This window comes from Episyrphus balteatus, chromosome 3, assembly GCF_945859705.1.
Source record: "Episyrphus balteatus chromosome 3, idEpiBalt1.1, whole genome shotgun sequence".
Lineage (NCBI taxonomy): Eukaryota > Metazoa > Arthropoda > Insecta > Diptera > Syrphidae > Episyrphus > Episyrphus balteatus.
The window spans coordinates 97462665-97477619 of NC_079136.1; the positions used below are offsets into that span (position 1 = coordinate 97462665).

The window sequence follows — 14955 nt, forward strand, 5'->3', positions numbered from 1 at the left end:
AATTTTTATTCTAAAAAAAGAAATTGTATATTTTTTTATTTTTTCCCTTCCACCATTATAATGTGGTATCCGAATTTAGTCTTTATTGGGGGATCAGTATAAACTGGATTGTTGACAGTTGAGATTGGCAGTGCAAAAGCGGCATCTTGAAATGGACCAACCATGGCACCACGTATTTGCCATCCTAAATCGCCGCCTTGGCGAGCTTTGTCTTCACTATACGCTGTAGCTACTTCGGGGAATTTTTGGCCCGCTTTTAGCTTTTCCATCGCCTCCATAATCTTACCTTGTTTCTCGCATAGGATGTGGCGAACTTTGACGGCATTACCACCCTTCTTTTCTTTGCCTAGAAGAAGCCAAGTTATTAGTTTGGTTTTTTAATAGATGTTGACATAGAAGTTACCTTTTTCTGAATCTCCTCCGGCTGCCGGTTTCTTGCCACCGGCCTTATTATCCTTTCCTTTCGTATCCTTTTTGGGAGGCATCACGGTTTTGGTTTAATAATCGAGAATGAAGTGTGTTGTGTCTGTGTGGATAATTTTTGTGACAGCACGTTGACGGACACGTCAAATTATATGTCAAAAAAAAAATGACATTAATCATAGCTCTGTTTGATAGCAAATTAGAGATGCAACCCGTTTTTATACAGAGGCATCAATGATAGACGCGTCCCACAAAGAAAAGATCTGAGGGCTCATTTTGAAAGAGCAAAATTATATTGTGGGACAAGTTTCTCACATGAATCCAATTTATTTCAAATCCAACACTTCAACTGTAATAGCCTGTTTGTACTAGAGCCCAAATGACATAATAGCCCTGTTCCATTGGAGGTTATAGTTTACGGATGAGTTGATCTAGTACTAAAATTAACACATGATCTTCTACTCGAGGAGATACGAATGTATCAGGGCTAATAACGCGAATTATCTCATTTCGAATGTCAAATTCTATAGAAAAAAAAATTGTATTTACAATCTGAACTGACCTCATTTGCGAAATTATCTCATTTGGGCTCTAGTGAAAACAGGCTATAGCTTCACACAACTGCAACTTTTCTTCAAATATTCATTGTGTAAATATTTCATAATTAATTATTTCGTGAAGCATAAAGGCTTGGCCACACTGGAGGGTATGCGGTAGCGGTACGGGTAGCGGTGAGGGTACTTGTATGAAAAAAATTCCAAACTGACACATCAACGTTCAGGTGTGGAATTTTTTTAGTACAAATATCGTTACCGCTATACCGCATACCCTCCGGTGTGGCCAAGCCTTTAAATTTTTAATTTTTCTAGCACTTTTACTTTTACACGACACATATTTGAATATCAAAACGAATAGCTGTTTTTGTCAAACAAACGTTAAAACAATTTGAAAAATAAAAACTGAGAAGTGAATCCAAGAAATTTTCATCACAAAAAACTCCGAAAAAAAGTGAGCACACAACTGATATTTTTTGTCTCACTTAAAAAAATCTCTGAGCTCTCAGAGATCTCTCTTTATGGGACGCACCTAATGAGAACGTGTGAAGAATTTATGCCTTTCCAGATTATGTCAGTTCTGGACCGGTTTGTACTGAAAAATCGCTTTTTTTGTTGTAAGTTTTGTTGTAAGATGTAAACAAACGGTTTTTGTACTCAAAAACAGATCATGTGTTGCAGTTACATTGGAAAAAATGTTTGTTTACCTCTTCACCAGTGCAAATTGATAAATGAGAAATAAGTAAAAAAGCCCCATTGCGCAAAAATAACGAAAACATGAAATTAAAAAAAAAACATAATCCTTTTACAGCATTCATTTTTACGAGACAAATAAAACATTTTAGCAGAGTCCGAATAACTTCTGGATGACTACCCTTCAAGCAAGAAAACGGAGTTCTGTTTAAGTTTCGTATGTTTCCATACTTGCAGTTCTGTTTGATTTGATTCATTTTTACGAGACAAATAAAACATTTTAGCAGAGTCCGAATAACTTCTGGATGACTACCCTTCAAGCAAGAAAACGGAGTTCTGTTTAAGTTTCGTATGTTTCCATACTTGCAGTTCAGTTTGGAGTTCTGTTTGATTTTTCCATTTGCACACGCCATTTTACTCACACATTTACAACCTTTTGTGTATGAACACAAAGTCATATGCAATCGGCTCCGCGGTGATTATAATTTCCATACTAATTTGAGCCGCCGTCGGACCCGTTTCGTAGTCGAGCTCTGACTCACTTCGGAGCCCATTCGGACCGAGGTCGGACTCGTTTGCTTGAAGGGTAGGTAAAAACACGATGAATGAACAAACCTTTTTCTGTAAAATGAAAACAAATAAATATTTTTGAATCAAACAAACCCACAAATTGCATCGTGTCATCTGTCAAGTTTATTTTGGCACAAGACAAAAATGCCTAACTGAAAAAATCGTAAACAGATATTTCACAACAAATTGAATTAAATTCGCTATAAAATATTATTTATAAAATGATTGCCCGGCCAACTTTAAACAGAATACCTGGAGAAGCAGCTGCTTTAAAATCTGATCATCTTATTCAAGATCTAACAAAACTTGATAGATTACAACTTCTTGAAATTAAAGCGCGCGAGGAAAAACTAATATCCAGAATGTAAGTTTTTCAATATAATTTCAACATTACATTTACCATTATTATAATTTGTCTTATTAGACCAAATCTAAACAAACTACCCGACAAGGGACAACGTATAAAAGATTTCTTTCAAAAAGTATGCAAGGAACTTGAAAGACGTTCCGACATAGATGATGCAGCTGAAAAATTTTCCGAAATGAACATTGCTTCCAAAGGTGAAGAAAAACTTATCAAAATGGAATGGAATGGAAAGATTAGTTCTGATCCAACTGTTGATGTGATTGACAGTGACGACGAAGCCGAATTAGATCCACTAAAGATCATAGCTCAACGCACAATGCACGAAAAGAAAGTTATCAATATTCCACCTGAGGAATCTTTAATAACTCAAAAAGATATTGAAGAAATTAATTCGTTTAAAAATGAAAAGCCGGATTTAGTGGTTGATGCTGAGATTGTTAGCATAAATGTTATTGATAAAATTGATAAGCTGAAACCTCTGTTAAAAGAAGATCTTAATAGAAACTTACACTTCAATGAACAAGAGGAAGACCCACATTTGCAGTATTTGGTAGAGAAAGGCGTTGACCGACCGGCAATTAAAGAAAAGTATAAACCATATCAAACCACAATCTCTAATGTGCATGATCCAGAAAAAGAAAAACTTCGAAAAAAGGGAAAGCATTGGGAGAACACGGCTGCAACACCTCCTCTAATTCAACATGGTGCAACTAAAATGCTGTCGTTAACTGACTCAGTTGAGATTCAAAAGACATATTTAGAAAAGTTGAAGGTTAGTATATAAACCTTGATTTTAGTTTTTTTTTTTCAAAACACAAAGGTTCACAAAGAAGTCTCTATTCATATCTTTCAAAACATAGAAATTTTTTGTAGAAGAACGATTAATTGCATATTGTTCACAGTACCCAATATTTTTTCCTATCTCCTAAAGTTAGTACTCTAATCTGTATCAACTCCTTAAACTGTCAATGTAGGACCGAGTACTAATTTGGACTTGGTCCCAACTAGCTCCTCAAAATCAGCTTGTATCCGGTTATTGTATCATTAATATCTGGCGACACAAAAGAAATATATGGAATTGATGCATTAATTTCTCGAATACTGTTCACAAAGTATGAATAAAATTTATTAGCAATGATACTGGATCTGGTTGAATTTTCATCCCCGAATTTAACCCATTCAATTTTATTCGTTTTTGCATCTTTTAACACCATCTTCTTTAACACCTTCCACATCTCTACTTGATTACCAGATTTTGCAGTTATCATTGAAGTAATATAATTGCTTTTAACAGCTCTAATTTCACTTTTATAATAATTTCGAATACTTCTATAATTGGACCAATTTTGGGCTGATTTATTAAAAACCGCGATTTTATATGCTTTTATTTTTTCGTTTTTAAGCCTTTGGAGATATGAATTAAACCACCCATTATTTTCAGATTTTTTAGTCACTTTTTGTATCGTTAAAGCCTCACAACAGTTTTTTAATTTTTCACTAAAAAATATTTGTAAGAACATTTAAGTCTTCATCAAAGAATGTGCCTAAGAAGTCATTAGCATTTAGGAAAAAATCAAATTTATGTTTTGTATAACGAATTGTTTTATATTTTTGCTCTCTCACATCAGATTTTCGTTTAATATCAACTTCTACTCTAATCGTTTCATGATCCGTTATTTTACCATTAGCATTAATTTTGATGTTAATTTGTGATTTCAAATCTCGATTTGTTACTATGTAGTCTATTAACGTCTCAGAAACATCAGTTATTCTAGTTGGCTGATTACCTAACAATCTGGGAAAGCCCCTGATCAGTTAAAATCTCCAACATCCTCTGTGTATTGCGATCTTTTGTTAAAAGATCCACATTAAAGTCTCCAGCTATTAAAATGTTTTTTTCGTTTTCCATAAAATGAGACCACCAATCCGAAAAAAATGTTAGAAAATCTGATACCGATGAGCTAGGAGATCTATAAAAAACTACCAGTGTCCATTTTCACGTCGCTCAAAATAAAACTAATTTAATTCCTTAAGCCGTTGGTCGTTGTTCCTGCTCATGTGAATAATGCTTTGGTTCTCAAATCGTACTAAGCTCTAGTATTGTCCAACTGGTACCAAGTATTACTTATGACTCGGTATTAGTGAGGACCTCAAATTAAGTAGTCAAGCGGGATATATTAGGATAAAAACAATGAATTTTAATCTTTTTAAAAGATATCTTACAGATTTTTTAATTTCTTGGACGTTGTTTCGCTTGAGAAGTGCGTTTTTGTTAATTTTAATGATTTGAAGGATTTTTTTAAAACTCATCAATAATACCTGAAATGGGAAATGCAATGCCGGGACGGAAAAAATGGAGGAATGATCACTTCTTGTTGAAAAAGTAGTACCAAAAAAGCATATTGGACAGCTAAGTGAAGAAAGATGGTCTTTACGCAAACGTTCTGCATTTGCATTTCTTGACGCCCGACAGTGTTGGAAGCGATTTACGAGTAAAGTTATACTATGTTTCCACCTAGCCTAAATCCGAGATTTAGCTTAGTAGATTTAGAATAAATCTCGAGATTTATTCTAAATCTCGGATTGAAAGTAGATGGAAATCTTGGATTTAGGGTAGATGAACCCAAATCCGTGATTTAACGAAGTAGATTTAGAATAAATCTCGAGATTTATTCTAAATCTACTTAGCTTAATCTCGGATTTATGCTAGGTGGAAACATAGTATTACACTCATACCTGGAAAAGAGTAGCCTACGACTACCTCGGATTTGCCTATATGTCATGATAAAATATTGCGAGTCTCATTGTAGTAAAAAAAGAATAACAGGACTTTTTTTTTAAATCATACTTTTTATTTAAATTTATTTTTTATGTACATATTTCGGAAATTGTTCGCTTAATATATCTCTGCTTCATCAAAGTTGGCGATGCGTTTATGGGGACCTGTGTATCTCAGCATTGTCTACATTTACCAAATCATGATATTCAGCACTCATGAATTTATTTTTATCTGTGAAATTTCTTGTGGCTTTTTTTTTTTATTTTTTCAATACTCCTTTTATAATATCCAATGATCCAAATAATCAGGAAAACAGAAAAATTTCTTATTAACAATTAATAATTGTTCAACTAAAATTTTTATTTAGAAAAACCTGTTCTTAAATGATTTCCTATCGATTGGTATGGCATTTGTGCTTGAAATTAAATCAATTGTCAATTTAAATCATTTTCCTAATCTGTTTTCCTGATCGCTATAGCCCGCTCCTTATTAGGAGATTAAACCACAAACAAACAACCGTAGTAGATACTAACATGCAAATTCTTTCCAAAAAAATTTATGAAGACGAGTTAATAGTCACGTTCAGAAAACGTTAGGGACTTAATATTTAGTCAACGTCATTTTCTGAACGCAAAGTTAAGTAGACGAGTAAATCGAGTTAGGAAGATTTTTCTTGTCTAACTTTTAGGACAACTTAAAATTGAATAAATCGGAAGGATTATTTTGACATAAATATTTAGTCCCTAACGTTTCTGAACCTGCCCAATGTTTCAGCAAATATATAATATTTCAGCAAATATGCAAATAAAATAAAAATGTTATGATTTATAATGTCTAAAAAAACTTAACTTATGGTACCTTTTTTAAAAAATGTAGCCCTTTTTATCTGGAACTGATTTTGTTTCACCCAAGATGAAATTTTACTAAAAAAGTACAACATCATTCTATTTAGATACTTCAAGAAAAACAAGCTGCCGATAGGTTAGCAGCAAGGATGCAACGAGCTGCTAATAATCCTATTCAAGTACCAAGCGAAGCTGTCCGTAAAAATAATCCAAACTTCAACACATACAGAGATCCAAAACCGAAACAAATCAACATCGAAGGTGAGAAGCAAATCGATGAAGATGATGAAGTGGAAGATTTGGACGATGAAAAACCGGGAGGAGTTGTGTATACAGTTTTTGATTAGGTAATAATTTTAATTTTACGGTCCTTATAATGAAGAAATCAAGGTGCCCATAACAAGGCTTTAAACATTGTACCTTTATATAAATTTGTAAACGTAAAATGTAAATAAGTAGTTTTTAGTTTTTGTATGTATTTATGTGAAATAATTAAAATAAAACTGTCAAGCTGGATTCTGCAAAGTAATTTTGTTCTTCTTCCATTGTTCCATCAATACAAAATGCTTAATTTTGTATATTAAATATATTTATTTATTTATAACAATTAAAATGGAAAAAATATACATATCACTGTAATTTAAACATTTAATTTTTTAACAATATTACTAGGCGCTTTTAGAAAATGTATTATTTTTTTTGTATCACAAATATTTTATTATAATTTTAATAACTTGGAAGATTTTTGCATGAAGGCTTTTATTTTTTTTTATTGTCAACACATGCTGTAGCGTCTTAAGCTAACTTGAGAGTTTGGAATAATCTGGTTATACTAGTGGAAGAGCTTTTGTGCGTAAAGAAATTCAAAGAAAGATGAAAACGAATATTAGAAAAAACAATTTTTTTCATTATTTTTTTTTCTTTAGTAATTTTTCTTGTTCGTTATCTTGGATAGGTGGTCCTGGATATATGAAACAAAGTAATAATTGAGGTGCACTTAAGACCAACAAAAATGCATTTTGGTACTGAAATATAAAATTTATCAATTAAAATTTAACTTCGTATTTTTTTGCGAATTAAAACTTACAATCAAAACTTGATTTTTCAAAGATATTCCATAAGTTAACCATAAGGATGCAACCATTGTTCCACATAGAATTATTGGAAATGGTAGATTTGCTGCACTCTTTTTCCTGATAATTTCTCCTACTCCTAACATTGGTGAACCAACTAAGCAGGCCAACAAAGTTGTGAGTAATGTACCAAAGCGGAATTCAATATGTTTGGGATCTTCTATACTTGCGTATGCAATGCAAAATGCTGAAAAAACACTTGCATACACAAATTGCTTCCGTATCACTGGTCGGAATTTTTCAGAAGAATAAATATAAAAACATAGCAAGTAGACAGCATTGATGGCTACACCAATAAGGTTTGTTCTGATCATTGCAATGTCGTTAACAATAGCAGAGAGTTTATACCCAAGAAGAGATCTGAAAATAATAAAATAATAAAGTAAACTTAGTTGAATTACATATTTTCGAATATTAAAAAAATAATTTCATTACACAATGAATTTAGTGCTTGCTGCAAATGTAGAAATAAAATATATGAATAAAAAACCAATAATTGCAGAGGTACACACTATTATTTTCTGACACGAAATAAATTTACAAATGACGCTTGTGGAATTGGATTAAATAAATGAGTTAATGCTATATAGATATGTAGTTGGCATTTATATAATTCGTAGAATAGCGAACCCATCTGAAATTAACAAAATCTTGTTCAAAAAATTGATATGGCTGTTCATCGAAACCGAAATAATTTGAAAAGTAATCAGTAAAAACTAAGATATTCCTAAAAAGGAAGTGTTAACCCTTTGCTTCCTAGTGGTTTCACCATGAAACCACCTATTAATTATTTTGTATCTTTTATTGCAAAAACCAAAATTTGAAAATTATTGCATAAGCTATTGCATTATGAGTAGTACGACCAACAAAAAATTTAATATCTGTATAAAAGTTAATATTTAGTTAAAAACATGCAGGATTTGTGAGGGTTTTCTCCATTTTCTCAAGTATCCTTAAGCTTAGAGTTATAAAATTAAATAACGGTAACACTGAAAGAGAATGATTATATGCCTGATACAATATATTATCCTAAGCAGTTTATATAAATAAAAGTTTTCATATTATTAGAAGTCCTATCAGTCTAGGTGACTAAGTGCATACCTTTTACTCCGGTGGCCTAGGTTCGTATATCGTATCCTAAAATTGGATTTTTTTTTCTTTAGATTTTCTTTTCGAAGATTATTCGTTTTTGAATGCAATGTATGTTTTATGTTTAATTTGACCCAAGTTTTTTAGGAATTTATTTCAAACGACGTACATAAAAAATGGTTGAAATGTCTGCTAAGTGTTAATCGACAATTTATTTTAACGATATGAGATCATTTTTAAAACGCATTTGCCTTCCATTATAAATTTAAAAAAAAAAAATGTTTCTTATAAAATTTCGTCGAGTTCCTTACAGAAAGCAAAACAAATCCAATTTTGGGAAACGAACCTAGGCCACGAAGTAGAGGCAAACACTTAGTCCTAGACTGAAACGACTTCTAATAATATGAAAACTTAGGATATATTGAATCAAACATGATTTCATGATGTTTTTGAAGATTCTCAAACTGCAAAACGAATATCGTTTTGTTGATCATCAGTTTAAAAATAATTACGGAATGACCCCCTGATTATTTATTTTTTCATTGAAACCCTGAGCTAGAATATACATTTTTTAAATTATCACGAATATTTTAGTTCGTGCTGTAAATTATGAAAAAGTATGGAACTTATATTTAATTTTTTTATAAAAAATAGAAAAAAAAATTCAACGATAGGAATCGAACCTACAACTGTAGCTTGATTTTCAAATTATTTTGTTTGTTTGTAGGGTCTTAGAAATTTCCGACCATGATTATTGCTCAATAAATTGCCGCTCATTATGTGACCGTACCCCTAAAGTCCAATTTAATCAGTTTTTTTTAATATAAAAATTAGCTATGTGTAGTAACATTTTTCAATTCTTTGATAAATGATTTGGTTTGCATATGAAATTAAAAAGTTCAAGGGAATTTTCGATTCACATCTTTTTCCTACATTGGTTTAGTTATCGTTTTCTAAACTTGAAAATCATTTTCTGTCTTATCTACATAAATATTAAATTTTCCCATTTGGGTTCGATAATTGATTAGTTATCATATAGACCGGGCGGCGGCTGCAGAAACGCTCAACTCATCGAGCTAAAGAAAAATTCACTTTTGTAGTAAAAGATGACTCGGAGTAACTTCGAAAACCAGAGGTCTTCCCGTCCGCATCCTGGCAGGATTGGCGTATCAGGGTGAAATCGGGTGCATTTTTTAGGCACCCTTCAACTCATCGAGCTAAAGAAAAAAATTGCCATGGTGGTCTTAGACTCAATTAGTGTATCAAAAAACCACAGGTCTTCCTTTCGGTAGCCTGGCAGGAGTGGCGGTAGGGCGCATCAAAGTGGTCGATTTTTAGGGCGCTCCTAACTCATCGAGCTAAAAGATGAAATTGGTGTCAAATGAAAGGTAGCAATGTCTTCTTTAATAATTCAGAGGTCTTCCTGGCCAAATCTTGGCAGTTTTTGCACGCGAACAGCTTTTAGGTTGGAAACGATGAAAATGAGTTTTTTTGTTAAAGTCTTGTTTTTTGGTGTGTAGACCGGTGATTTAAGAAATTGTTTTGTTACCAAATCAAAGATAACAACATGAATTTACTAAATCCATAAAAAAAATTAGGAATAGATTAAAAATTTCTAAAAATAGACCATTAGAATGTCAAAAAATACCTATATTTCTAAGCAATTAATCAAAAAGTATGCTCTGCATTTTTATAGTTATCGAACTTAAGTATAAAAAAGATGCCAAATCGAAGGTTAGAATGTCTACTTTTATATTTCAGAGGTCTTCCAAGTCAAAGCTTGGAAATTTGGTCACTTAGACCATTTTAAGAGCCGATACTACTAACCTGATTTGATTTTTTTTTTCTGTGTTGACCGATTGTGGACCCTGGACTTGTCGAGCTAAGGGATGAAATTGGTAGAAAACAAAAGGATGGAGCTTCTTCTTATATAATTCAGAGGTCTGCCAAACCAAAAATTGGTAGTTTGGCCACGCAGTCTATATTAAGGTACTCGATTATCTTTTTTTTTTGTGTTGCCCTTTTGTGCACGCGTCGAACCATCGAGATAGTTAAAAGACGAAATTGGTACCAAACAAAAGGTAAGAATGTCCTCTTTTCTAATTCAGAGGTCTTCCAAGCCAAAACTTGGCAGTTTGGTCATACTTGCAATTATAAGGTTGCAACAATTTTTTTTCTCTTTTTTTTCTATGTTGACGCGGTTGGGCGCGCGTCGAACCATTGAGTTAGTTAAAAGACGAAATTGGTGCCAAACGAAAGATAAGAACGTCCTCTTTCGTGATTCAGAGGTCTTCCAAGCCAAAACTTGGCAGTTTGGTCATACGGGCAATTATAAGGTTGCAACATTTTTGTTTTTGTTTTTTTTTTTTTTCTATTATGACGCGGTTGGGCGCGCGTCGAACCATTGAGTTAGTTAAAAGACGAAATTGGTGCCAAACGAAAGATAAGAACGTCCTCTTTCGTGATTCAGAGGTCTTCCAAGCCAAAACTTGGCAGTTTGGTCATACGGGCAATTATAAGGTTGCAACATTTTTCTTTTTGTTTTTTTTTTCTATTATGACGCGGTTGGGCGCGCGTCGAACCATTGAGTTAGTTAAAAGACGAAATTGGTGCCAAACGAAAGATAAGAACGTCCTCTTTCGTGATTCAGAGGTCTTCCAAGCCAAAACTTGGCAGTTTGGTCATATGGGCAATTATAAGGTTGCAACATTTTTCTTTTTGTTTTTTTTTTCTATTATGACGCGGTTGGGCGCGCGTCGAACCATTGAGTTAGTTAAAAGACGAAATTGGTGCCAAACGAAAGATAAGAACGTCCTCTTTCGTGATTCAGAGGTCTTCCAAGCCAAAACTTGGCAGTTTGGTCATACGGGCAATTATAAGGTTGCAACATTTTTCTTTTTGTTTTTTTTTTCTATTATGACGCGGTTGGGAACGCGTCGAACCATCGAGATAGTTTAAAGACCAAAGTGGTACCAAACAAAGGGTTGGAGTGTCTTCTTACATAGAAGAGAGGAGAAAATATTTGTTTCAATGGTTTCAGGGGCCCCACACCACAAGCGTTCAACACAGGTAGTAAAAGAGAAAATAAAATGGGGTCCACCTGTCGGTCAACACAGAAAAATCAAGCCAAATCGCGATAATAATAGGTTCCCAACTTAAAATATTCTGCGTACAGAAACTGCCAAAATTTGGCTTGGAAGACCTCTGAATCACGAAAGAGGACGTTCTTATCTTTCGTTTGGCACCAATTTCGTCTTTTAACTAACTCAATGGTTCGACGCGCGCCCAACCGCGTCATAATAGAAAAAAAAAAACAAAAAGAAAAATGTTGCAACCTTATAATTGCCCGTATGACCAAACTGCCAAGTTTTGGCTTGGAAGACCTCTGAATCACGAAAGAGGACGTTCTTATCTTTCGTTTGGCACCAATTTCGTCTTTTAACTAACTCAATGGTTCGACGCGCGCCCAACCGCGTCAACATAGAAAAAAAAGAGAAAAAAAATTGTTGCAACCTTATAATTGCAAGTATGACCAAACTGCCAAGTTTTGGCTTGGAAGACCTCTGAATTAGAAAAGAGGACATTCTTACCTTTTGTTTGGTACCAATTTCGTCTTTTAACTATCTCGATGGTTCGACGCGTGCACAAAAGGGCAACACAAAAAAAAAAGATAATCGAGTACCTTAATATAGACTGCGTGGCCAAACTACCAATTTTTGGTTTGGCAGACCTCTGAATTATATAAGAAGAAGCTCCATCCTTTTGTTTTCTACCAATTTCATCCCTTAGCTCGACAAGTCCAGGGTCCACAATCGGTCAACACAGAAAAAAAAATCAAATCAGGTTAGTAGTATCGGCTCTTAAAATGGTCTAAGTGACCAAATTTCCAAGCTTTGACTTGGAAGACCTCTGAAATATAAAAGTAGACATTCTAACCTTCGATTTGGCATCTTTTTTATACTTAAGTTCGATAACTATAAAAATGCAGAGCATACTTTTTGATTAATTGCTTAGAAATATAGGTATTTTTTGACATTCTAATGGTCTATTTTTAGAAATTTTTAATCTATTCCTAATTTTTTTTATGGATTTAGTAAATTCATGTTGTTATCTTTGATTTGGTAACAAAACAATTTCTTAAATCACCGGTCTACACACCAAAAAACAAGACTTTAACAAAAAAACTCATTTTCATCGTTTCCAACCTTAAAGCTGTTCGCGTGCAAAAACTGCCAAGATTTGGCCAGGAAGACCTCTGAATTATTAAAGAAGACATTGCTACCTTTCATTTGACACCAATTTCATCTTTTAGCTCGATGAGTTAGGAGCGCCCTAAAAATCGACCACTTTGATGCGCCCTACCGCCACTCCTGCCAGGCTACCGAAAGGAAGACCTGTGGTTTTTTTGATACACTAATTGAGTCTAAGACCACCATGGCAATTTTTTTCTTTAGCTCGATGAGTTGAAGGGTGCCTAAAAAATGCACCCGATTTCACCCTGATACGCCAATCCTGCCAGGATGCGGACGGGAAGACCTCTGGTTTTCGAAGTTACTCCGAGTCATCTTTTACTACAAAAGTGAATTTTTCTTTAGCTCGATGAGTTGAGCGTTTCTGCAGCCGCCGCCCGCTCTAATATCAATAAGAATGATTTTCATCACAATTTTGAGTATTGATAGTTTTTTGTATGATGACTCAGCTAAATCAAAGATACATTAAACACGAGCTGTTATCATACATTTTTATAATTTTTTTCTTATCTTATTTTCATTTTGATTACATAAAAACTTGTGTTAACCCTCATTCAATTAACTATGAGAAATTAAAAACGCGCAAATTTATATGGTGAAATGTGTCTCCCCGCCATGCCGGTAGACGAAGGTTCCAAAATTAAAAGATAAACGACTCAACATGGTTAAGATTCAATATAACAAATCTTTTCCAGACAAAACAACAATAATAATTATGAAAATATGCAACTTGTTTACAAACACAGATAAAAATACATGTGCCTGTGGATTTATAGTTCTTATTTACACATAGAACAAAAAAACCAGTATGCAAAATGAAATCTACATAAATCAGTTTCAATTGATTGTGATTTGTTTTATTAAATGAATAAATACACGTATGTTTATTCCCTTCACAGAAAAAAAAAACTTCGTCTTAAATAAATTAAAACTAGATCAGAATCTTTCTTATCAGAAAGATGTTTATTACCTAACAACATCGAGTGACAAAATAGAAATTAGAATGACCTTTTATTTATTTTGTTAAATTTTGTATTCTTACATGACGATACCTCCCAAAAAGGGAGCTGCTGAGAATCCATCGGCAATACCTCTTTTTCTAATATCATTCAGAAGAAATGCTCCAGAGAATGCCTGTAAGCAAGTAACTATACCAGCAACGGCACCAATAGTTTCGCTGTATGGATTAAGCAAGTCACCGAGTGCTTCTAACATAATTATTGATTTGTTTAATGCGAAATTCACGTACGATCGCACTCGATGAGTAAATTTTTTAGAACTAATTTAACTATCGCAACCAAATCTAAAGTGAACCTGCTTTACTTCTATATGTATCCACTTGGCAATGGAAAGTAGCAACAAGTGTTCAAGATATAGGAGGTATCAGCTGTCAGAAAATAGAGAATCTGTTCAGATGTAAATTCTCAATTCTAGTTCGAGAGGGAAATATTGGATGGTTTTTAAATAAAAATAACTAATTTTCAAAATGGAAATTGAGTAGAAGGAAATAAAGAATATAAGGTTTAAGAACAAAATAAATTGTTCGATTGTTTACAAGTAAGTAGTTTTAATTTGTATGTTTCGTAGGTTCGTTAATAGTTGCCATGTTTTTGCGAGTCTTTGAAGTCCAGTCAGTTAAAATTTAACACAGATTCCAATAAAAAAAAAACTCATTTTGGAGGCTTTGTCAATTCAATGCAAGAGGCAGTTCAAAAATTGTTTATGTGGTAAAGGTTGGGATTCGAACTCTGACCTCTGGTTTTTATTTTATAAGTAGAGGTAATTTTAAACTTAAAATTAGTTTGGTTTAATTTTGTGAAGGAGACTGTTTTTTAATTTTATCAGCTATGTGGCTTTGTTATTTTTCGTAATATTTTTAAAACATTAAAATTAAAATAATATAAAATGTTTATACTTTGCGTATAAAATATTACAAAAAATATTTTTCTAAATTTAAACTCTCATACAAAATTCTTCCCAAAATGTACCTACTCAGCTAGAAAATCAAACATTCGTTTTCAAATACAGATTTTTTATCTAGCACGAAAAAGAAAAACGTTGACAAAATTGCTTAGTAATAAAAAAAAAAATAAGTTAAAAATTAAAATATCATTAAATATTTTTTCCATAATCTCCGTCGACTTTCTTACAAATTTGACTAAGGCCAAATAGTCAAATTTGTATAAAAGTCCGCAAAAGATTATGCAAAACATATTTTCAATTTGCAATAACAATTTTTTAATGCAAAAAGT

At 33.0% G+C, this 14955-nt stretch overlaps 3 protein-coding genes across 3 annotated transcripts; 1 reads left to right on the forward strand and 2 right to left on the reverse strand.

Moving 5' to 3' along the window:
* Positions 1-8: 8 nt before the first annotated feature.
* LOC129916673 (peptidyl-prolyl cis-trans isomerase NIMA-interacting 4) lies at positions 9-566 on the reverse strand. Its single transcript, XM_055996772.1, has 2 exons — positions 404-566; positions 9-346 (listed from the first exon to the last, which is right to left on the reverse strand). Exons 1-2 carry the CDS (start codon positions 483-485, stop codon positions 36-38), a joined length of 393 nt encoding a protein of 130 aa, XP_055852747.1. The 5' UTR covers positions 486-566; the 3' UTR covers positions 9-35.
* A 1775-nt stretch (positions 567-2341) lies between these two features.
* Positions 2342-7103, forward strand: LOC129916665 (DNA-directed RNA polymerase II subunit GRINL1A). The gene is made up of 3 exons (XM_055996761.1): positions 2342-2604; positions 2665-3379; positions 6339-7103. The coding sequence occupies exons 1-3, from the start codon at positions 2462-2464 to the stop codon at positions 6576-6578; spliced, it is 1098 nt and encodes a 365-aa protein (XP_055852736.1). The 5' UTR covers positions 2342-2461; the 3' UTR covers positions 6579-7103.
* Positions 6803-14023, reverse strand: LOC129916666 (sugar transporter SWEET1-like). Its single transcript, XM_055996762.1, has 3 exons — positions 13746-14023; positions 7319-7724; positions 6803-7256 (listed from the first exon to the last, which is right to left on the reverse strand). Exons 1-3 carry the CDS (start codon positions 13916-13918, stop codon positions 7140-7142), a joined length of 696 nt encoding a protein of 231 aa, XP_055852737.1. The 5' UTR covers positions 13919-14023; the 3' UTR covers positions 6803-7139.
* Between the last annotated feature and the right edge of the window lie 932 nt (positions 14024-14955).